The sequence below is a fragment of the Phyllopteryx taeniolatus genome, chromosome 18 (assembly GCF_024500385.1).
Source record: "Phyllopteryx taeniolatus isolate TA_2022b chromosome 18, UOR_Ptae_1.2, whole genome shotgun sequence".
NCBI lineage: Eukaryota > Metazoa > Chordata > Actinopteri > Syngnathiformes > Syngnathidae > Phyllopteryx > Phyllopteryx taeniolatus.
In genome coordinates, this window is record NC_084519.1 from 7385774 (window position 1) to 7410373 (window position 24600).

The window sequence follows — 24600 nt, forward strand, 5'->3', positions numbered from 1 at the left end:
GAGTCATATGTGTGGAAGATGTACCAGGAGAGATGCTGGGACTTCTTCCCGACCGGCGACTGTTTCCGGAAGCAATACGAGGATCAGTTGGGCTAAAGACAGCAAACGTGTCTGGTGACTTTCTTAGATATGACACGGACTGGAAACATGACTTCATTCTAGTTAAGATGAAAATTTGCTGATAAATGTAGCAAAATATATATATATTCTTTTTTTTTTTTTTTAAATGAGACTGAATTTGGTTTGATGGGAGGCATCCAAGTTGGTACCAAAATGGGATGACGCCTCTTTTATGCAACATTTTCTCACCTTTTCACCTGCTCAACCCACAATGTTTAACACATACGAAGCTTGACATCAGATACCGTAATTTCTCGTGTATAATGCACACCCATGTATAATACGCACCACCAAAGTTGACCTCAAAATTCTGGGAAAACCCTTCTACCTATCTATAGTGCATTTTTACAATGCATGATTTTGCTTCTACCCATATGATCAAAACGTTTAAAAAAAAAAACTAACAAAATACAGGTAAATAATTATTAACTTAAGCACTTTATTTGAACACGTAAACCTTTTTTTATTATTATTGCTCTTATTTTGAAATTCACAGCCCTACTTTTATTTAGTCAATGCGAAAACACACAGTTGTGCTCATATGTTTGATTACCCAGGCAGAATTTGTAAGATGGGTACAATTCTTTAAAGAAAAGATGGACCCGGCAAAACATTTAATTTTATTTTAATGGGATTCAAATTAAACGGTCAAGCATTTCAGAAAAGCATTATCATTAAATAAAACAGAACCATAAAGAACTGAATGATGGTTGTTGTTCATTCCCTATGTATAATGCACACTATTGACTTGACAATTTTTTGGGGGGGGAAATGCGCATTATACACGAGAAATTACAGTACTTATTTTTGATCGCCGCTGATACAGAAATTAAACCTCATATCTGCCTTTTAAAAATCTGTTTAAACATGACTCGTCACTTTAAATGCCAAGGTGCCTTTTAAGAAACTATGCACACACAAAAAAACAAGACATTTTTGTCCCTCTTGACACAGACAGTGCTCATGCTTATGCTAATTTTGTGGCTTTTATGTGAAAGAAAAAAAAAACATTTGTTATATAAAATCTAGACGTGTAAAATGTTCAGTTTTTTCTTATGCTGCCTGTCTGCACTTGTTTCCACAACAGAAGAGCCAAACAGAGAACAAAAGAAAAACACATTGATGCCACATCAGCTGCTGTTTTATGGAAATATACATTATACACACACATGTAGTAGTTTTGCATTTGTTCAAACGAGAGACGGGAATGAATAAAGTAAACTGAGGCAATAAAACATGACTCGTCACTTAAGCAGCTAATCCCTTTGATAGTGACCTACATGTTCTCAATCTGATATAATACTGACATGCATTATCTTATCAGTCAAAGGTTTTAAAAAAAAAAAAAAAAAAAAAAAGGCCCCTGACGGGACACTCATTGCAAACACTTACTTAAAGGCGACAATTTAAAACTGTTCGTTACCATGACAACCAGGGAAAAGCTGGGGCACTGCGACGAGGTGATTGGCTACTTGTTCGCAAGCAGCCCCATTTTATGTACACAAAAGCAAGCCCCCATGAGGAAGAAGTGACAGCACAATTTATATTTTCACCCATGGAGGGAGCACTACCACCAAGCCGCCAAATTACACTTGTCAATGAATGGGCAGATCCTGCACATGGTAACACTGCAGGTCTTTTGGCTTTAACATAATAGGGCTTCCAATTTTCTTCTGTCCCCTTTAAGTAATGATTCAAAATGTTTAATCATCATTGTAGTTACAATAATTGTATTATCTTTATATTTAATTAATTTACATTTGTATTATTCCCACTACTTCTCTTTTTTGATTGGCTGGGTGCTCAACTAACCAAATATGGTTCCTTGGCGTATAGAGGCCTACACATTTGTACCCTTTTAAATTAATGACCATTTTGGTTGCTAACATAGGTGTATGTGTGTGTGTGCGCGTGCGCACAGTATTTATAGATTTTAAATGCACTAAATTTTAGCTCTAGATGGATGCAACATTCGCATGTTTGGGCATTGCAGCCTCCATATCGGCATGGCAAATTTCAGTCCAGGTTTTTGCTTGTAGCTCCTGTCTTTGCTACGATCCACCTCGCTGTGACGGTCAGGAGATCATGCTGTCCAACCAGTCCTCCAGGTCCTCCTCAGTCATTTCCTGCTTGACAGAAGCGGACACGGGAGGTGCAATTTGGTCGTCTTTGGTCTCCTCCATCTTCTCTTCAATTAGCACCTCAGTCACTGTGTCTAACTCTGCAAATTGAAAGAAGACCTCAGTGAAATCTTTGTTTTCCTTAGGCACAAGAAGCTAAGCTAAACAACTAGCCAAGAACACCGAGTAATTGGTTGAGTAGCATTTACAGAAATTTGAGTGAACTACTACACTGCAACCAGCTGAGGTGCTGTTGATTGAGTATCAGTTTGTTTGCTGTCTAAAGTAGTGGTGTCCAAAGTTCAGCCAAGGAGCCATTTGTGGCTCGCCGCATGTTTTTTATTCATTTTGTGTTGACTGGTCACATATTCTGACCAAATTAAACGCTGCCCGCGTCAAAAAAGTTACGAGGAAAAGTTCAAATGTTTAGCATAGCGCTCTACTTTTTTAAACAATTAAAAATAATAAATGTAACAAACATTTAGTTACAATATGTCACTTTTTTGTTTTTATGAAAACTTTTTTTGGTTTTTGTTTTCTCAAATCGAATGTTACAAGATATCATGCAAGTTTTAAATTTAGATACAGAATAGACAAATACAAGGTGTGTCAGAAGAATTCCAGAACTGGCATCACAAAAGATATATTTCAAACCCAAACTGCACAAGTTTTTCCCTTCAGTGTAATCACCCTGGAGTATACTGCAACTATGACCTTAGCTTTCTGCAACCATCAAACTTTTTTCCCGTTTTATATACACATCTTGTGCTAGGGAGAGTCATCACCAGTGATGTTCGAGTAAGAACCGGCGACCAAACACCAGAGAGCCTTTAGTAGAAGAATCCGACATTATCAAGATTGAAGAAGGAAAGACAGCTGAAGTCCAAAATCAAAGTCATGTTGATAACATTCTTCAATATGAGGGGCATCTTCCACTGCGAGACGATCAACCAGCGCGTCTAAAAAAGAGATTCGTCAGCGTTAGCATCGCTCAATGCGTGACAAGAGGCGAGAGTTGTCGCACGACAACTCACGGCTGCTCAAAATGCCATGCACATCCGACTGTTCCTGGTCGAGAAGAACATTGTTGGAGCAGTTTCCCTACTCTGTGTGATTTCCCCCCCCCCCCCCCCCCCCCTCTTTCTGAAGCTCAAGGGGAGTCATCTGTTTGGAAGACGTGGACAACATTGTCATGACGTCGGATCCCCGAACAATCCTTCCAGTATTGTATGAAGGCATGGCAAAGATAGCTTAGAAACTGAATTAAGACTCCAGGTGGTTTACTTTGAAGGGGAATATTTGTAGGTTGTTGGATTTTAAACATATCTTTTTTGACACGAGTCTTGGTGTGGTCTTGGAGTTTAACACCTTTCCATGTTGTCCTTCAGCATATTGAATTGCTTTTATCATGTTTCATAAACACAAGTTGAAGAAGCCCCTTTTCTGTTTTTCTGTATGGGGCCCTCAGTGGGAAAATTGTGGACATCCCTGGTCTAAAGAAAAACAGCATGACATCGGCTATGGGAAGTTGAGCTACATCCATGTAGATCTCCCCTATAGCTTCGGATATCATTACTCAGCTCCATTCACATAGAAATTATAACAGGAGTGCGGAACATTAGGAGATTCTGCCATCAATTAATAACATTTGTTAATTAACTAATAATTTTCTCTTAATGTACAAAGAAATGCTATCAAATGCACATCTGCATAAAGGACTGAACACATAATCATATAGAGTGCTAACCTTTCAGCACACCAGTGCTCTCAACGTTGACAGGCTGGCCTCCTGAGACAGGACACAACGGTTTCGCTAAAGTGAGCAGCTGGTCCAGCTCTTCATCCACGTCGTCCGCCGAGGGCGTAACGGCACTCGAGGGAGCCTGAAAGTCAGCGCTGGCAGCTAGGCTTAAAGTCTTGGTGGTATTAAGAGCGGTGCTAGGGTCTTTCGAAGCTAGGGATGGAGGTGTGAATGAGGAGAGCTTGGGCTTCTCCTGTTGGGGGGCCAAAGTCATTGTGGGCAGGTTGACTGGTGTTGAAACCTGAAATATAAAACAAGAAGACATGGCCTCCATATTTTCACACCGAACTCTTTCCTGGTTTACATGGTTGTCAAGCCTCTACACCACACTGACATTTTTCTACTCCAATTAAAATCCTCATTTGTGTTGCCATTAATGGAAACATTTCAGTGTAGAAGTGTTCCAGCAGTAGAAGTATTCTTGAATGGTTTAACCTTTAAAATCCTCAATGTGTTTTGAAGACGGAGTTCAACTAATCCTTGTCCAAATGATTTATTCCTATTGATTTTTTTGTCGTCTTCTCATAAAACGTTTAATCTCAATGTGAGTCTCCATTCTCCAATGTCGTTAATCCTGCACAATGTATATTATTCTCAAGAGGAAAGAAATAACAATGTTGAATGTCTAAGATGCTACCTGAACTAGCTCAGCTTCCAGGTTGAGTCTCTGATGAAGAGGCACTTGTTCAAGCCTCTGGGCCAATGCTGGGAGGTCCACAAACATGGTAGACATCTAGAGCAAAACCCAAAAAAGTCAGTACGGTACAGCTTGACTTCATTGTGCTAATACATTCAATGAAGAAGTCCCTCTAATGTGGCTAAACATAAAACTGTCTTTACATTGTAGTTTTACCCCACTAGAAACCACACACTCCTTGTTTTACGAGCATAAATCCAAATTTGGCTTTGCTATAGAAAAAATAATTATGTTATAAAGAGGGAAAATAAATTATTTAAAAGCTCAACAAGCTATGACTCACAGATGATTTTGTATGGCTGTTGATTTCTAATACAGTTAATACATTTTAAGTATCATTTACTGCATTAATAAACTCATCATTGTGTATCTGAACTAATAAACCAAAAATGCATGGTGGTAGACAGCCACATTGTATTCCACTGCGCATCTGGATTTTCTCATGCACTTCATCACCAAGCCTTATGTAGTTCTGTCTGGGGAAATTGGTTGATTAGGTGATTTTCATTAGCCCTTTGACAACTAAAATACAGCCAATGCATTTCAGTGGGATACAATAATTATCTGCATGAAACTACTGCCAATCATTATGCATTGAACACGGATGCTGATATTTAATCAATAAATAATGCTGTTCCAAAATGTGCACTGTATTTTAGGCCACCTAGACGAATCAATGGCCCTCAAAGCAAGCAGAGTATAGATTTACCTGACTGGATGAAAATGTGTCCTTCTCCCAGTCTTTTTCTTCAGAAAAGCGGAATTGAGTGAAGCAATCCCCTGAGGATGACGGTGAAAGAGCATTTTATTTGACACTTCAACCATTTACAGAGTAACATTATTCACCTAAACTCTGCATTATAACAGATCTTTGGTTTCTTTGTTCATTTACATACAAAGAAAAGATAACATCTGTGGGTCAACCTTTGCAAAGCAATCAAGGGCCTTGTGTAAACAGTCAAGATTCAGAACCAACGTGACGCCATTTTGCTTCCAAAACAAACCCACTGAGGGCTCTCGGAAGCACATAAGCACAGAGGTTGTGTTGTCAACAAGTCGGAAAGCTGCGGAAGCACATTCATCTGACAGACCTAACTTGTTAACATCTTTTTAGCGCAAATGGCGAATAGTGTGAGAATGGACATGCTGGAACGCATCACCCACAAGGACTGTGAAATGAGAACACGCGCTGGCCGTCGGGTCTGAAGGGCTCTTCAAAGCTCTCATTATAATTGCGCTGATCTCCACATCCAAACAGGAGTATGTAATTTGATGTCCAATAAACATGTGGCTGGGAATATTGCAGACAAAGTCATTATTGAACCAAATGCATTGAAAGATGCAGGGTAAAATCTTTCATTGTCCAGAACAAATTGTGTTCAACCTTGAGGGTTCGGCTGTATCTCAGGATCAATAAGAGTTTGGGCATACAAAAGGTAATAGCCCATCGCCACCAAATATGTTCCCCACCTTTCTTTGATTGAAATAGAAGTGCCAATGCTTAATGGATTCTATCTATTTTAGGTGCCATAAAAACAAATGAAAGAATAACAAAAACATGTTCCTTGAAACACTAGCACATTAATGTGTAAGTCCACACCTCATATTTCACACAATAAAATCGAATCCCATTTTTGTTGTTGCCCCTTGAGACATGAACTGACTCACCAACTATTAAGTACATCTAGACACAACCCATGTTCCAGAAAGTCCACAGCCTGCAGGGAATGATGAGTGATTAACTGACCAATAAACTCCTGTGTTCATCATGAAAAAGCACACTCTGCACTGCTTATGCTGAAAACAACCTCATTCAGAACTAGAATTGGGATTATTTCCAAAGAATGAGTGCATGCGCAAGAAGCGAGAATTAACAGAGTAGGTAGAAGGACGGCTAGGTCTCGACAGAGAAGAAGGTACAGGCGGTTTACTTTGAACAAGGGGAACAAAAAAACAAGACTAAGCCAAAGACTAATGGTGTCCTCTTGGTCCAAAACAAGGCCACACTAATGCTGAACAGTCAGCAGGTGTGCCGTCAGGACGTAGTCACAAACTGTGGACACGGGTCAGTCTGACAAACACAGATGGAGGCTCAGTTGGAGACTTGACAGAAGAGCGGTAGTTGGTCGCAGTCTGCCGGGTGTGCTGAATATTGCAGACATGCTGCTTTCAGGTGTGGTACTTGGGACCATCTGCAGTTGTCCTGCACTACTTTGCTTTACAGAGAGTGATGGGGGTCAAAAGGAGAGGCTGCGGGAGGGCTTTTGGTCTCTGGCAGAGAGAAAAATGACATGTGAAAAGAACCATTTTCAAGGTTACAAAGGTTGAAGAATGTCAGCTTTACGTGACAGCAGGATGAAACCATTTAACAGCTGCTGGTGTACAAGACAGAGACTTGTAAACAAAGGTTGAGGGTAATTATCAATCAATTGTTACAGGTAGAATTTGTCTTTTAAATTTATAGAAAATATTAAAGGGAAAGTGCATATTTGGGGGTCAAAAAGAGATACTACTTTGTATTTAGTTATTCTAAGTGAACAAAACAGGATAAATAAAAACAATCAAATGGGTACATTTACAAGTAATATCTATCATGAAGACCGTTACATTAGCAACAATTAATTTACAGCACTTCCTATGTTCTGATTTTATTCTGAAAGACAATGCACCCCACCTACCTGCGGAAGTAGCTAACTTAGCGATAGATACATGGTAATGTTCACTAATGAACATTGCGTGAAACACGGACACAATGGATAATGCTAACGAGGCACTTATACTATACTTGTGTGTCACTACTCACTTTGACATTGACGCACGCATCCAAACGAAACACACACACACACACACACACACACACACACAACTGACTGAGTCACACCCTTTGCTTCCAGCCACCTAGACATCACTGCCCATGCACAAGCCACGTGAACTGGACCACGCAAATAACAAATATACAAATAAAGACAAACTTAATAAATGCTCAAGGCTCCTAAATTATAAAGATGAACATATTTTCCCTAGCAATAGATGACTTTTCTGCAGGCTGTCTGTGTATCGTTGGCATGGAGACACGCACACCTCGTGCACCGCCAGCCTCACACAAAGAATGGGCTGTGTGACTTACGGCCATACTGCTACTCTGTTCTTGGAAAGGGCCATAACAGTTTCGAGGGCCACAAATAGGCAGCTGGTGGGCCAGATGCGGCCCAGGGTCAGCCTATTATGTAGCGGCAGTTCGGTCATTGGTTTGCACCTCCACAAGTGACATCTAATTGATGCTTTTACTTTGCTTTTTGGGAACTCGAGTGTACTTCACGCTTACTTTTTTTCATACTAAAGTTTGGGGCTAAAAATAGCTCTACCCCAGATCACTGCCACACCCCACAGTAAAGGAGACAAGCTGGGTGTGCAGTGGCTCATTTCCATGAGACAGAACAATTGTCTCAAGTGTCCCATAATTCTTGATTGTTGGGATCTTTTGACTAAAGCATATTAAAAAAATAATGTATTAAGACAGTTGGAAATTATTTTAAAAATCATAAAATGTCTACTTTAAGCGGCACGGTGGGCGAATGGTTAGAGCGTCTGCCTCACAGTTCTGAGGACCTGGGTTCAATCCCCGGCCCCGCCTGTGTGGAGTTTGTATGTTCTCCCCGTGACTGCGTGGGTTTTCTCCGGGTACTCCGGTTTCCTCCCACATCCCAAAAACATGCATGGTAGGTTAATTGAAGACTCTAAATTGCCCCTAGGTGTGAATGTGTGTGCGAATGGTTGTTTGTTTATATGTGCCCTGTGATTGGCTGGCAACCAGTTCAGGGTGTCCCCCGCCTCCTGCCTGAAGATAGCTGGGAAAGGCCCCAGCACTCCCGCAACCCTTGTGAGGAGAAGCGGCTTGGAAAATGGATGGATGCATGTCTACTTTAAATCTACACACTGAGTTTTTTTTTTTTTTTTTTTTTTTTTAAAAGAGGAGCATGTCAACATGAACACAGTACAGAGACAACTCAGGAAATGTAAAATCAGTTGAATTAACACAGCTATAGGGATGTCCCAACTTTACTCCATTTTGCTGTAGTTGTTCCAACACAAGCAACGTAATTCTGTACGCATCTCCTAATATTCACCAGTCCCTAATTTTTACCCAAAATAGTTTAACATTACTACAAATTGGAGCCTGCCCAATGAGCAATAGGATAAACTGGCTCGAAAAAATTGATTGCAGAGCCACTCAATGTTTAGTCTGAAATATCAGTGCTATGTAATCCTCAAATGCAATCTGAGAACGAGGCATCAAAACTCACCTTCTCATTTCTCAGACAATCCATGAAGTGAATGCAATGTGTATAATGGTGTCACTGAAATCTCATTATCCCCATTTCTCTGTTAATGGAGACAGGCTAGGTTCCAGCATACAAATTGTCTCTGCGGTATAGAGACTCATTTCTCTTGCTTTTTCAAATCTTATGAAACAAATTTAAACTGGTTTGTGTAACAGGGCAAATGGGAAATCTGTGGCAAGATGAAACTCCAAACGCCAGGGTTTACTCTTCTACTCCTCTGCTTAATATCGCTTCAGACCCTAACTCTCATCCTATTCCTTTTCAGTCTCCTTTGGTTGGTGACTGGTGAACAACCTCCCTCCTACACTATAGAAGCCCTATGACACCATGAACCTCTTTCCATGGAAATATCAACACAGGTAGTCAGTAGGCACTGACATAGCCATGGCAACACGAATCTTCTGTCCAACTTCCAAAAAGACAATGACTCAGGGAGGTGTGCAGAGATTGAGTGGCGAAAAGAAATAGGGCTTGAAATTAATTTTTAATTCATAATCTCATCCCCAATTTCTATAAATCTTTCTAACAGTATTTTGGCGAAAATTAATGACAGATTTAGTCAATACATCGGCCCGTATTACGTCTTTGTCATTCAAGACTGTGGGCCTGATTCACAAAGATCCCAAATAGGAGGCGCTAAATAATTTGCATGTTCAGGTTGTGTACAATGTTGGCCGTGACCTACTAAGATTACAATTGGCAACTGATGTAAAAGTTCCCCCCCCCCATCTCATGGTTTTCACCATGGACAATACGGAGAGCACCACACGTGCAAAATTAACTTTGAAGTGACTGTAAGTGTTAGTTGAAAAGGAAACTAAACATATTACTGAAAATAACTGATGAATTGCATTTCTATTTTGCATGTTTGGCAGACGCAATGCTGGTTGCGCCCGGTTAGTAGATGAGCTTCCACATCTGCACAATCAAGTTTGTGCCTATTTTTGCTTGGATAAGCGGCAGCTTATTTCCTATTTTACATTTATTATCATGTAATAATACTTGATGCCACAGTACCTCCAGCAGACTCCCTGTCACGCCTTTTTAACTAAACCAATTAGACCAACAAGACATGGAGCAGAAAACCCTGTACACATCGATAAATAACTGCTTGTGCTAATTGCAATTAAAGTCCTGAGTAAACCAGGCGGGGAAATAAAGAGAGTTGAAGCTATTTACTTTTTACTTTTAATGGTGATTGTGTTTATGTCAAAGTCATATCAGAGGAACCTCAATTCACTCGAGGTTTTATTCTCATTAGGCATGTGTTTTATTAGTGTGCAGACTGTTAAGAGGTACGATGAAAGAACTTTAACTGAATGTTGTGAGAATTTGAAGTCCAAAAAATTGTTTCTGTAGGATGTCTCCAAGCAAAACATATTTCCTCATTGAACTACTACAGTTTCTAAAAGGAAAGAGACAACAGATTATCAGTGTTTCTTCTCACACTTAAAGGAGATAGGGTAAGAACAATGCACCCACTGGCAGTTAAATAAAAACTTGGTACTTTGCCTTGAAAAAGCAACAAAGTACCAGAAGGCTTAGACATTTTTTTTCCCCACCAGGCCCAAAATATTTGCAGGTGCGACCAATTCACTCTTTGAATTATTTTATATATTTTTTTGCAACACAAAAGAGAAGTAAATGTCTGAATCAGCTGAATAAAATCCCACACACACACAAAACAATCACTAGAATGTAAAGGATCTACTTACGACTGACATTGCTTAATCATGAAAACGATCTCCATGAAACGATACTCCAAAAAAGACCAAGATTCTGAAATCCAACATTATATCATTTATTAAGTTATAATATTATTTGCTATTATTCTACAAACGTAATATAAATGGAATAATTAAACAGGCTCTATATTTGTGCTGTGAATATTCTTATTCATCCATATCATTTCATTCTCACGGCATTGAATTGATCGCAACTTGACTTTTCTGGGTTGTCTTAGAAGAGGTTTCGCCTCTCATCCGACCATGCTCCATCAGTTCATGCACAAGCTAAGTACGACAGCACAAGCCTGCATTTTTTGTGTGGAAACTCAACTATACTCAACTAGTCAACAGTTGGAGGCATACCCCAACCCACCCATTCTTTTGGAATGCAAAACGAGAGTCGTTGAGATGCCTTGCAGAGAGCCCACTGTCCGCCAACCGTAGCCGTTGGGTGGAAACTACCTCGCTGATATTCCATTCAGTTGTAAAATGCCTCAAAGCCAAAATAGGCTGTGTTTTTGTTTATTTGTTGGAGGCAGAATGATTGAGTCTCTTTGGAATGGACGAAAGGATGGTATTGAATGTGGGAGATAGATGGTGTCGTAAGCCACCTCCTCTGTTGAAATGGTCTTTCCACCTTCAAGTAGATGGCCTCTTATACTCCTCTTTCAAAACAGGTCTTCTCTGACCAGAAATTGCACACCTTTGTTCTCAGAAGAGTCTTGTTTCTCTTGGAGATGCCGGTAGACAGCGGAGTCTTGACCTGATGAGTTTGCGCGTCTGTGTTGTGCCATGTGACTGCTCAGTGGTTGCTTACTTCCCCTAATGTATGTATCTCTGTACTCCTCACTGCACTTGACCGCATACACCAGATTGCTTTTCTGGGTATGGGGTCTCCGCTCTTTGGGTGTGGCAGCCTTTTTCTGAGGATGTTACCAGGTTTGAAGTGTACCGGAATGTTACGTTGGTTCAAAATCCATCCATCCATCCATTTTCTGAGCCGCTTATCCTCACAAGGGTCGCGGGAGCACTGGAGCCTATCCCAGCTATCTTCGGGCAGGAGTACACCCTGAACTGGTTGCCAGCCAATCGCAGGGCACACATAAACAAACAACCATTCGCATACACGTTCACACCTACGGGCAATTCAGAGTCTTCAATTAACCTACCATGCATGTTTTTGGGATGTGGGAGGAAACCAGAGTGAAACCACACAGGCACGGGGAGAACATGCAAACTCCACACAGGCGGGGCCGGGATTTGAACCCCAGTCCTCAGAACTGTGAGGCAGATGCTCTAACCAGTCGTCCACCGTGCCGCCTGGTTCAAAATCCTACCGACTTTATCAGACAGACCTGACACATACGGAATGCCTATATTGTTGCATCTGTCACGCCTTTCTTTCTCATCCACCTTGCTCTTGTTCTTTCTGGTTAGTAAGGTGCACATTTTCACAAACTTTGGAGTAACCACTGGTTTTGAGGGCCTTCCTCTGGTGTCTATGCTCTTTTTATTTGGCCTGTGGGCTGGTTGGAAGTTGAACATTATCAGCTCTGTATTGTATGGTTCTGCTAATGCCCAGTTTGTGTTCAAGTGGTTGGTGTGAGTCAAAAAGTAAGTATTGGTTAGCGTGTGGTGTTTTTTTTGTAAACCCCAACATGGAGGCCCCTGTCGCCTCAAATGTAGACATACATTTGAGGGCAACAATTATTAATTATTAAGGAATAATGATTAATTATACATATTATAATTAATAAATGACTTATTACAATTATTATTCTATTATATATATTATCCAGCCATCCATTTTCTGTATCGCTTATCCTCACTACATATTATATTATAATAGAATTATATAATTGGACAAGATGCAGAGGCTGTCAAATTAGCAATACTGTAAATGAAAATAAATGTTCCAACTTATTCGCCTATTTATTGTATTTTTGTATTACTGTATTTGGTATCCATTCTTACATGTTAATTTTTTTCTTAATTCAACTGTATTTCACCAAACATAATCATCACGCAATCCAAATAATAAAAATGTTGAATTATTTCTAATAGTCAGTGCCCTAATAAAAAAATGGAGACAAATATAAATATTAAACTAATACTGAATTAAAACCATTTTCTACTTGAAAAATTATTATGAGAATCGTACTATATTTCTTTACTTCAACAGTTGTGTTCCTCACAAACCTTTAAAAACTAATTGAAAAACGAATAACATACACTTGAGAAAAAAAAACTGATAGTGTGTGTGTTGTAGATACAAATTGGACAAGATTCAGAGGCTGTCAAATTAGCAGATATGTTTTTTCAAACTCAGCAACTAGTCAATAAGCCCATCGGGAGGCCACATTTTACTGGCATCTCCACCGCTTGTGATGGCCAACCACAATTTCATTTGATCGCCACATATTGATTTTTAGCACATGAAAAAAAGATGCATGTACATGAAACCAGAGTTATCTGTGAGCACAAGATGATCCACTCAGGGGAATGTGTATACTTAACTTTTTTGGCCAAATGCTCAAGGTCCACTTTCACATTGGTACAACATTAAGCTTGTTCAATAATCCAACATAATTTGAGAGCAAATCAAACACGTACTCATCCCTCATATTTTACTTTTTTTGGGTATAATTATGGTGATTAGAACTTATTACAACATTTAGAAACAACATTGGCAAAGCTGAGCGAAGGTCAAACCATCGTACAACAAATTGCAAACATTTATTATACCAATTATACCAATTTAGTAATTAAAATTAATGGATTATTCATGACCTCTAATCCATCTAACCAACCAAACAACAGTTAGAAAAACATAACCTCCTCAGTACTAATGATGAATAGATGTTACAGAGTATTTAGTAGAACAGAACTACATGAAGGTGGCAATTTATTATGATTGACCCCTATTTATCTCATCATCGCGATTGTTGTAGAAAGTTGAGCATTTGATATTTGTCTCACAGAGTCTTCTAGCTCAATATTATAACATTTACACTGTGGGCTGAAGACTGATAAACCACAGTGAATAATAAACTATCTTTATCCGGAGTCTCTTGTTGAGATGTTGTGACCAACAAAAGCCAACAGTCAACATTGTTTGCATTTCTGGCGGAACTTTTAAATGGCCATTATTTATCTTGGTCCGACAAATTGCCACAGTTCCTCTGTGCACGAGTGTCAATGTCAAACTTGAAATATTACGCCTTCTCCAAGAAGTATCAAAAGTCACAGCGAAGGCACAGCCTATCGTAACATTAAATGGAAAAAAATGCATCAGGAGGAGAAAAAAATAAATGTGACAACTCAAGGTCTTTATTGCTGTGACTACTGTTCTTCATCACATAATAGGTAGCATCAATGTGGTAGATCCGAATCGCGAAAAAAATATCGTTGAGGTAAAAGAATCCTGCTATTAACTCATTTTGATTTTCTTTCGAAAATGTATCGATTTGAAATAATCAGCATGACATTTGGGAATTAAAAATTGTGCAAATACAGCTCTGACACAATTATCGATAATCTGTCGACAAAAAACAAAAAATAAAGTTACTCATTGAAAACTTCTTCATTAACATCCTAAAACACTGAAGGGCTCTATCCTTTAAAATATTTAAAAATATTGGCACCCCTGGGGTGCCAATATTTTTGAGAAAGACTATTGTCTATTATATATATTCGTCTAAAAAATAATTTCACTATTCTGGCATTTAGCATATAGAAAAAAATTGTAGTCATCATAGATTACCTAAAACAGGAAAAGTTTAGTCTGATTTCATGTCAGACAGCAAAGGGGTGGGGGGGGAATAAAAAGCATAGTGTGTGTTTTTTACAGTCCCCTGCTACCTGCTAATGTGTCTCAAAACCATAGATTGTCCCTGATTCAATCAGGGCTGCCTTCTCTCCAGCTGCACTAGTAGCTTGCTCATAGTGTTTAATAAAATTATATAATTTACAATTCAAAGACAGTCTCTACTATACAGTAGTCTTAGACTTTGGTTCCGGTTAGGTCGTTACCACAGTCACTGCTTGCAACCAACCCAAAGTCACACGATGACACCAACTCTTAAAGCAGTCAGTTGAGAGCAGTCAACAAGGATCCATATTAAAAGATGAGACTGCTATTAACACTGTTACTAATTCTGGGCGTGAATTTTTCATCCCAGCATGAGGACCCATTAACCAGACAGCAGCCAGTATCTTACTGTGATGATGTGATTTAAAAAGGAAGGGGAGAAAAAAAAAAAAAAAACATCATCAGGATGATTAGTTTGAGTATAAAGTTTATACTTAAAAAGTATAAAGTATTGGAACGGCAAGGTCAATTCCTTTGTTTGTCCAAAAGTTCAGAATTCCAGCTTTTATTTCATGGTATTTACATCTAGATGTGTTAAACAGCGACAGAGCAACTTCTGTTTGAACGCACCTACTTTTCAAGTGAGCAAAAGTATTGGAACAGACATTAAATTAAGTGAATAACATTTAAATAAACACTTAATAACATTGAATAACATTTAATATTTGGTTGCATAACCCTTACTTGCAATAACAGCATCAAGCCTGCGACCAATTGACTTCACCAGACTGTTGCAGTCTTCATTTGAAATGCTTTTCCAGGCCTTTACTGCAGCCTCTTTCAGTTCCTGTTCGTTTCTTCTAAAATGCATGCTCTATTGGGTTAAGGTCCTATATAAGTTATTCGTTACTATAAAAACGAATAAAGAATCGGAATTGAAAGGAAGTGAAGGACTGAAGTTGGTCTTCCTGTTATTCTTTTGTTTTATTAAGAGACTTCAGAACTGTTTTAGATTGTAAAAAAATTGCATAAGTCTCCTTTAAAAGTATTATCTCATAGTTGTGGTATTGCAATATTGTTGGTAAAATATTGAATGATATGTTTCATGGGGCGGCACGGTGGCCTCACAGTTCTGAGGACCCGGGTTCAAATAGCTGGGATTGGCTCCAGCATACCTGCAACCCTAGTGATGATAAACCGTGTAGAAAAATGGATGGATGGCTGTTTCATGGCTGTTGTTGACATGGTGCACAGACGAAAATGTGTCTAATTGCATCCATTTCCCTTATATAAGTGTAGTAGTTGCATGATGAATGCAGCAACAAGGTTGACACCCATGAGCTTTAACCAAACATAATGCTAAGTTTCATATCAATGAAACAGTGTAGATGTCTTTGAATAGCCACACACACTGGTTAAAGGGCCGGATGCCCTTCCTGAAAATTACGTTTGACTATATTGGTGGAGGGAGTTGGTAATGCCTTGCAATTTAAAACTGTCAATCACGAAAGTCCATAGTCATTTTCCCAGCATTTAATGATTATCAGTCCCATAATTGCACATTCAACTATTCAAATTTCTCCTGATGAACACATTGTGTACAACAATATGCACTACAGATGCTTAAGCAAATCGTTGTCCTTTGGTGGCGACACCAACATCGACTCCTCCTCAGACTCCTCCCACATCTGCTCCACTGTACTCGTTCTACTCCACCACCACCTCACCTTTTCCTCCACCCTCTTCCATGTTGCTCAGTACCCTGGTACAGGATGAGGCTATCAGACGTGGGCTTTGGCTCTAATAATGGAGAATCAGCAGTTTGGGTGAGGACAGGAGTATTTAAAATATCCTTGCATGTGAGACTATTACACAGCATTGAGGACCAACAATGGAGTTTATAAAACTTTGCAGGGTGAGTGAAAAATAATTTTCTAAGCTTTCTTCATCTTCTTATAAGAAAGAAGACTATATATATTCTTTGTTGATCTGATTTGTTTCACACTGCCGAGGACAGTTAAATCACCGTTGTATAGGGGACAGGGGTTGAACAGTACCGACTGCAGAAAACAGCTGTTGCATCTTGTCCCAGAAATAAACTGGACTGTTCAGCACGTTATGGCACAATATTGAAGCTTCTTAGCAACTGATGAGGATGTGCGACGCCGGGATGACCAACCGGTATTTGACAAGTGCGTTTTTCACCTCGGTGGAGAGACGAGCAGGGATGGACAAAGTCAGCGAGAGGGAGCAGGGGAGGGGACCGAAGAGCCGGCGAGTGAAGGTGTGAAGCGAATACTCAGAGAGGGAATCAAAGCGCTACACTGGGAAAGGCAAAAAGCCATTGGGACTCAGAAACTCTGCCTGACAGAACGAGTGAAGAAAAAAATTTGACAATATCAAAGAACTGCCCAAGCGCCCATTTTAATGCTGGAGGATTGTGTTTTGCCGACAAAGCCACAAGGGGTGAGTATGTATTCTGTTTGAAGTGGATATTATGACAGGAAATTAAACACATGAACACTTCCAACATGTCAAACTGGCCAGTAAAATTTGATTTTGAATTGAAGCACTCTAAAATATTAATTGTTGAATGAGCACCTGGTGTTATAGCATTAAACAAAGATCTATAAAGTGTAGCTGTCAGAGTGGAAATATTTAATAATAGTTCAAAGTCCTATTGTACATATTGTACAGTCGATTTACAAATGGTAACTTTATGCTTTCTAGACAAATTACAGACCTGACAATTAACTTTGGCTGTCTTTAAAGAATGTGTGTAGCAGTGTCGTGCATGTCTATTTTGGAGTGGGCGGTATGAGGACTGAGATGATTACATTTTAAGCATCATTAAAAAATATGTGGGCGGGAGACCACATGCCTCACATCCCAGTACTTCCACACTTGAATTATAAGAAAAACAGTAAGGGTGCAAATATGTTTTAATACAGGCAGGATTATGCAATAAGCGGCTAAATATTGCATTTTCTAACAACTGTTAGAAAAAAAATATCTGGCTTTCAGATGTTAATATATATAGTGATTGTGTCTCTGTTATCATAGTTTTGTTTGATGAATGCAGAATGTTTCAGTCTGCAAAAGGCAGTGTTTCTTATCCTTTACTAAACCAAGGCACCCATTTTACATCAGAAAAATCTCACGGCACACCAGCAAACAAAAATGTCACAAAGTATGACTAGTATACTGACATTATGATGAGATCATCTCAATTTACTCACAAAATGACAGTCTGAAAGCTGGGCGTGTTTAATTTAATACAAAGCTAATATATTTACAGAAACCCATGACTTATTCTGTTAAATGAATGGTAAAAGGTGAACACACAGGTTTATTATACCTTTTATAATCCAACGGAAGAGCATTTAATTGTTATGCCTGTCACTGTATGTTGCTGGCATAGACAGACATATTTATGATTAATACAATATTATTTTCAGACAAATTACATGAAATTGGATAATTTCCTACAGCACCCCTGATGATCTCTCACTGCACAGTAGGGTGCCACGCAACTCTGGTTGGGAATCACTGGCATAAGGTATGCTTTAATCCAATATTACAAAAGCAAATGTGTCTCAATAGACTAGCATTTATCGTTATTTTTGACTGTTGTCTTGGAAATGGGGTATTTTACAATTTATTTAGTAAAAAAAAAAAAAAACATACATTCTAGAAAAATGCAATCCATTTATTGTAGTTCCTTCAATGGACATACAGTAAGTATAAAACATCTACACACCTTTGTTCAAATCCCAGGTTTTTGTGATATAAAAAAAAAAAGAGACCTAGATAATACCAAATCTTTTTTAAACAATGTGACCAGTAACCTGACGAGCTCAATTAAAAAAAAAAAAATTAAACATTTTCAAGAGGGTAAGTGAAAATAAGCACACACCTGCGACCATTTGAAGTGGCTCTGATTAACCACAAATGAAGTTCAGATGTTTTAAGTAGGCCTTTCCCAACTTTTTATTTTTATTTATTTTTTAATTCCTAGCAGAAGCCTGAAGGTTTTGTGCAAACACTGACTGAGGAACTCTTCATAAATCCCTCCACGCAGTTATAGGCAGCTACCACCATGCTTCACTGTAGGCATGTTGTTCTTTTTGTGATGCAGCAAACATACCGTTTGGAATGATGGCCAAAAACTTCAACATTATTGCACCATGACACATTTTCCAACATTATTTTGAGAAATTTCATGTGTGATTTTGCAAAATCTAGGCAGGCTTGGATATTTTTCTTTGCAAGATACAGTAAGACTTCCGCCTTGTAATTTATGCTGACTAGTAATACTGTGCCCTAACTACAAAAATGTCAGAAGAAAAGCCTACTAGAACATTTATTTGGGGCTAATCGGAGGCGCTTTAAATGGTGGCAGGTGTGTGCACTGCTGACTCCAATTTAACATGAGTCTGAACATGATTGGATAACTCTCACAGCCACAAGCCCAGTTATAAGAGGGTGTGCACACTTGTGCAACCACATTATCTCAGCTTATTTTTACTTACCCTCTGGGAAATATGTTTGTTTTTTTCAACTAAGTAGTACATTACTGGTCACATTAATGGTAGATCTATTTATTTTTTTTATTATTTATCTTGGTCTAATTTATTTTCTACTACAAAAACCTAGCATTTAAGCAGGTGTGTGTGGACTCCATATCCACTTCATATGATGACTTGTTTTAAATATCTCTTTTCGATAGTCAAAAACTGAAGGCAAAAATGTGAAATTGACATTTTCTTATATAAAGAAAGTACACTAAAGTACACAATTCTGCCCCTAAGTGAACCATTGGTAAGAACTATTTAAAGATGACCACGTGTAGACTGTTCCGTAGGATGGTAGCTCAAGTGTCTATGATCAAAGCTCTTGTTTTTAGCCTCACGCCTTCTTCCACTGGCTTCACTCTCATCAGCAAAAACAGGAAGAGTGACTGAGTGCCTGGAATGCTTTCTTTCCTGTGTGTTCCGATTGGGCATTAAATTGCCATCCAATCAAGTATCCATAACAACATTGGAACATACAAATTAAGGTCTGATTGCTGCTATTCATATCAGTTAGGAAAAATATCTATTTAGCTAAATCACCGATGCACTAATGTGATTCCCTTTGTCTCATTATGATTGAGCCTTAATAGGTGTCCATTAGAGGCCTCAGTAAACTACGGCTGCGGGGGAGTAGGATTGATCCTCGTGGTAATGTGTATAGATAGATGAACGCATTAAGATGTAAACAACTATCCCAGTTAATCCCCCCCATATAGACATGTCACATCTCGAACAACGAGACGGCAACGTGTGCATTCTCCATGGCAACAACACAATCAACCCCCAACAATGATAGTACAGAAACCTGACGAGGTAAAAAAAAAAAAAAAAAAAAGACTCTGGGTTAAAAAACACTTGATCGCAATTAACTCCTCCAGATGTCACAGAGAATAGTGTGTTGTAACAATCGCAGCGTAGCAGAATGCTCCTCTAGTTCACGACTGCTTCTTCAGGCAATAGTAACATTTCTGCACAAAATCCATTTCAAAAGACACAGGTCTTGAAATATTTCAAGAACCAATATCGTCAAGGTTACTTTCTTTGATAATAGACTCGGCCTTAGGAAGCAATGAAAATGGTTTACAGCATCCCTTTGTGAATCTTGAAATGAATGAAAGCAGAGTAAATCAGTGCAATGATAAAAGTACATTGAGTGGTTGGGTCAGCAGCAGGAGCTACATAACAGTCATCCATGAGGAAACAAAAAAAATCAAGTCAAAAGGCAGTCAATAAAAAAACATGTTCATATAACATTTTTCTCTCTCATGGGAAGCACAACTTTTTAACATTTTAGTTTGTTTTTACAAATACAAGTCTGCCAACAGTTTTTTGATGGTGTTCCTTTCAGTAAAAAGTTCAGGCTGGTATCAAGCATTTTTTCCCCCACTCACACATTTTAAAAATATTTTCTGACGCTTGAAATACATAACTCTTAAAGGAAGGAAATGTGGCATTAAATACCTTTCCTACCAAAAGCTGCAATATAGGGTTATATAAATTGTGATTATATAACATCCCTGAACAGTTTAGGTTGGATCTACCAGGTGTAAGGACTACAGCATATTACGTGATTCCAAAACTTAAATTAAATTCTGAAACGGTTTTCTCGTGAAAATCATACCAACTTTGACTAATGTCACAGTAAGAGGTGTGGGTTTAATTTTTAAACATTTAAATGTGTCATATAAAATGCTAATTCGCATGAATTCTGTGCGACTCTTGGTAGCAGGCCAACATTTGACTTGTCTGATGTCAACTCACTGAAGTGTGTACTCATCGAAAGATTATTTGGGGGCAGGAAAAAAGCTGACAGCCTAGACTAGACTGATTAATACTGACTGAAGTGTTGAAAACCTGAATTTATTATTATTATTATTTTGTCGCCTGGAGTGGATCATAAAGAAACCATAACTAAAAGTGTTCAACCATGAAAGGACTCTTAAAAGGTGAAAACACATTAAAAAGCTGAAGATGAAGAAGTTGCTTTGCAAAAGTCTATACCTGTATATATTTAAATTTCATTTTTGTTATTTGCATAAACAGAAGAAGCCATTAAATTTTTTTGTGGATCTGGAATTGTTATTACTGTAATTTCTCATGTATAACGCACATTTCCCCCCCCCCCCCCAAAAAAAAAATAATTGTCAAAAGTCAATATTAATAGCATTCAAGTTTGTAGTTGTACTCGATTTCTGATCAGGGATTAAATTTCCCTCATTGGGCATTAGTGCTAGAAGCAGACAACGAAATTGGTTGAAGATGTTACGCAACCGTTTTAATTATTTGTGTCAAAGCAAGTAACCTCCTGTATGATTTTTGTCCGTTTGTAAGTATTAAACTTGGCACCGGTAGTAAAGGAAATAACACAGAGCATCTACTTGATTGAAACAAAATATTTCTCTAATCTCACTCATGCTCAACGCCTCCACAACACTGTAGGTAAAGCTGCGCTCTCAACCTGAGTGCCCTGGGAATTTGTATCTCAAAAGCACGGCACGATACATAGCAAAGGTTGCAAAACAGTGCTCAGGGCCATTTGTAGCCGGAAATACATAAGATCTGCACATGTGAAAAAGTTGAAGGGAATGGTCACCTTGTGACTTGGAATTTCGGCCCAGTGACAAGAAAAAAAAAAAAAGAAAAAAAAAACCATCGCGCCAACATTTCTACAACTCAGATTCAAAACATGATGGGTAATTTGTGTTCTGTATTATCACAAAGCTGCAAAAGGACATTTTGACACTGGATTCCTGATTTCAGGGCTACCTTAATTGGCTAGAAAAACATCGCCTCCCACGTACAATTAAGTATCCTCTAGAGAGCATCGGCCTCTTGTTGTAGAGTATGACTAATCTGACAATGTGGGCAAAAAAAACAAAACAGATGAGATACGAAGCCGCACAAGTTGCGAGAGCACCTTTGCCATGTGCGCTACAAGAGAAAGTCAGAGTTTGACGCATAATTGTAACACTCTCTAAACTATAACAATAGTGGGAGTCTAAAAATGGACAAAGACAGCTCATACCCATTAAGTTGAAATGCCTCATGACTAAGTTAACGTGCATCCTCAGAACTGATGATGGATGTCATGGACTACATTTTCATAAATTTTAAAATCGAAATTATAAAAAATATGTTTCAGAGCCCAATGTAAAGCCACAATAGTAATTAAATCTGATCAGTTTCATTTATAGAATATTTAAGCCACTGTGGTAAATCCATACCAATTAGTTAGAAGTTTCTGCTGAGCCGATCGTTGTAAAGACAGAGGGTGCAATGTTCATTGATATTTTGCTTAGTAGTTAACTTTAATTGATCGTCCAATACCAAATGGAACCAACAATTAATATATATGCTTAATAGTAATAGAATTGGCAGGTTATAATGTTGGATGCTAGTGCCAACACAACATGAGCAGGCTGGTCCACCAATATTATAAACCACTAAAGTAGATGCAGGGTCTGACTGCTTACTACTTGGTGCTTTATTGGTAATTGGTTGGGTTTCATTATGATTTGTATCATCCGCTATACATTGGTTAAAACCTTACGAAATCCACTACCAATTTACTGAGTTGGAATCTAACTTTGGCTTAGCGACAAAAGTATAGGTCACAGCTGTGCTGACATGACAAAGAAAACAACTGTGGAAACAAATAGTCAGAGAGAGACAACTTGGCCTGAAAATCAGATTCAGATTTCAGGTCATCTCACTCCACACTGTAAATCGAGGCAAAAAAAAAAAGACTAATTGGTCAAAAGAAACTGATATAAATGCAAATCCTGCAGAAGGTTTCAACCTAACTTATTTGCCTCATTGCTCACAAATGATCAAATCAGAGTAGCTATAATAAGATGAGAATACATACTGCATTTACACTACTTTTATGAGGACATGTTACTGAAGAAATACAGAAGAGAAAACAAGAAAACACTGACTGTTAAGACAGAAAATAATAAAACAAAGGATAAATAAGTATGTACTTTGTGGCCATCTGACAGCACTGTCCATACAAGGCAATTAAAAATGTCCCTGAAGACAACAACTTTTCACTAATTAGGATTACTGAGACAACCTCAGACAAGTGCAGTCAGACTCAGTGGAATATTTGATGCAGGGGGAATTTCCATTTGTTTATCCATTGCAAGGAAAAGAATACAAAAAAATAAATGTACCTATTTTATTGTGCAAGTAAAAATACACAATCCAGTAATATATTGATCCAATCTCATAGTCACTGTTTAAACGGCATTATGTATTTTGGTGAAGTATTGACCTTGGTATAGACTATAAAATATAAGAACAACTGACACAAACAAACCTTGTACAGACCACATCTTACCTGCAGAGCCCAGCAGGACATGATAGTCAGTTCCTCTTAGAGTGGGCATGTTGTCAGGGGTTTCCTGCGTCTCCGAATCTTCATAACGGTCCCAGTTGGACTGCAGTTTCCTCCTGGAGAAAACTGTACTGTGACCCTCTTCATCAAAGTCACCCTCTTCAACTTCACTCTGATAGAAACAAAATGTGTAAATAAGAAAGAAGGGATTTATGTTACACTGGATATACAGTAACACAAGTTTTATCTTAGTCCACAGACATCACTTTTAAAATTCTAAACGTGCAAGGGAGCTCCCAGGCTCAGCAGCATGTCTTATAAAACAATGTCTTATAAACCAATTAATCAATCCCTGAAGTTTTCTACAGAAAATTAGTTAATAAAGTTTTCCAACATTTCACTACAATTGAAATATTAATCTTTCACTTATCTTTGTTTTAAGTTCCCAGGGTCAGCAGCATGTCTTATAAAGTGAAAAGTTAAATAAATAAATACATACATACATACAGAGTTCCCTGAAGTTTACCTTGTTTTAAATCGATCGTATGATTTTTTTATATTTTTATTAAAAGGACAATGTTGATGTGTGTCAAAATGCCGAATATCGGCGCCCGGCCAATAATCGGTCCATCCCTAATCCTGAAACACATAATAGCTGAGACTGCTTAACCAAAGTACAAAATGTATTGTAAACTATGTCATGAAGTTGAAAAGACAGACAATCAAAAAGTGAATTTCGAAACATTTTGTGAAATGATTATAATGCTCTGCTCTCTTTAGCATTTCATCATGACATGGGAAACTACAGGACATTACAAATTATAAACACCAGAATAATTGTCTTTCTGCCTAAACTGCTAAAACCTAGCAGTTGAGTTTTCTTTTTACCAAAGCTGTGCTCATGTTTTCCTGAAATATAAGACCACAGGCTGTAACAGATGCCCGAAGGGGGATTTTTATGATTGCAATCAAGGAGCCCATATATCCCAAAAGATATTTCTTTGATTGCAATCACTGGGCCCCTATTGTTTCTTTTCTACCGCTGCCATTACAACAACAGGGGACTCG

At 38.4% G+C, this 24600-nt stretch overlaps 3 protein-coding genes across 6 annotated transcripts in view; 2 read left to right on the plus strand and 1 right to left on the minus strand.

The window, feature by feature from the left end:
• The window catches only part of ryr3 (ryanodine receptor 3), a 103769-nt gene extending 102479 nt beyond the window's left edge, over positions 1 to 1290 (plus strand). For both annotated transcript variants that reach the window (XM_061753089.1, XM_061753090.1), the window contains one exon: positions 1 to 1290. In XM_061753089.1, the coding sequence (XP_061609073.1) occupies positions 1 to 96 (96 nt within the window). In that variant the 3' untranslated portion in view covers positions 97 to 1290.
• Positions 730 to 24600, minus strand: part of aven (apoptosis, caspase activation inhibitor) — a 25259-nt gene continuing 1388 nt past the window's right edge. The window contains exons 2-6 of the mRNA XM_061753095.1: positions 23536 to 23704; positions 5448 to 5518; positions 4679 to 4774; positions 3988 to 4282; positions 730 to 2341 (exon numbers count right to left, since the gene is read on the minus strand). Of these exons, the coding sequence (XP_061609079.1) occupies positions 2196 to 2341; positions 3988 to 4282; positions 4679 to 4774; positions 5448 to 5518; positions 23536 to 23704 (777 nt within the window). The 3' untranslated portion in view covers positions 730 to 2195. The remainder of the gene's footprint in view (positions 2342 to 3987; positions 4283 to 4678; positions 4775 to 5447; positions 5519 to 23535; positions 23705 to 24600) is intronic.
• The window catches only part of chrm5b (cholinergic receptor, muscarinic 5b), a 12573-nt gene continuing 4347 nt past the window's right edge, over positions 16375 to 24600 (plus strand). The window contains exons 1-2 of one of the 3 annotated variants that reach the window (XM_061753091.1): positions 16375 to 17085; positions 18078 to 18178. The gene's annotated coding sequence lies outside the window, so the exon portion shown is untranslated. The remainder of the gene's footprint in view (positions 17086 to 18077; positions 18179 to 24600) is intronic. The other 2 variants (XM_061753092.1, XM_061753094.1) reach the window with 2 other exon arrangements.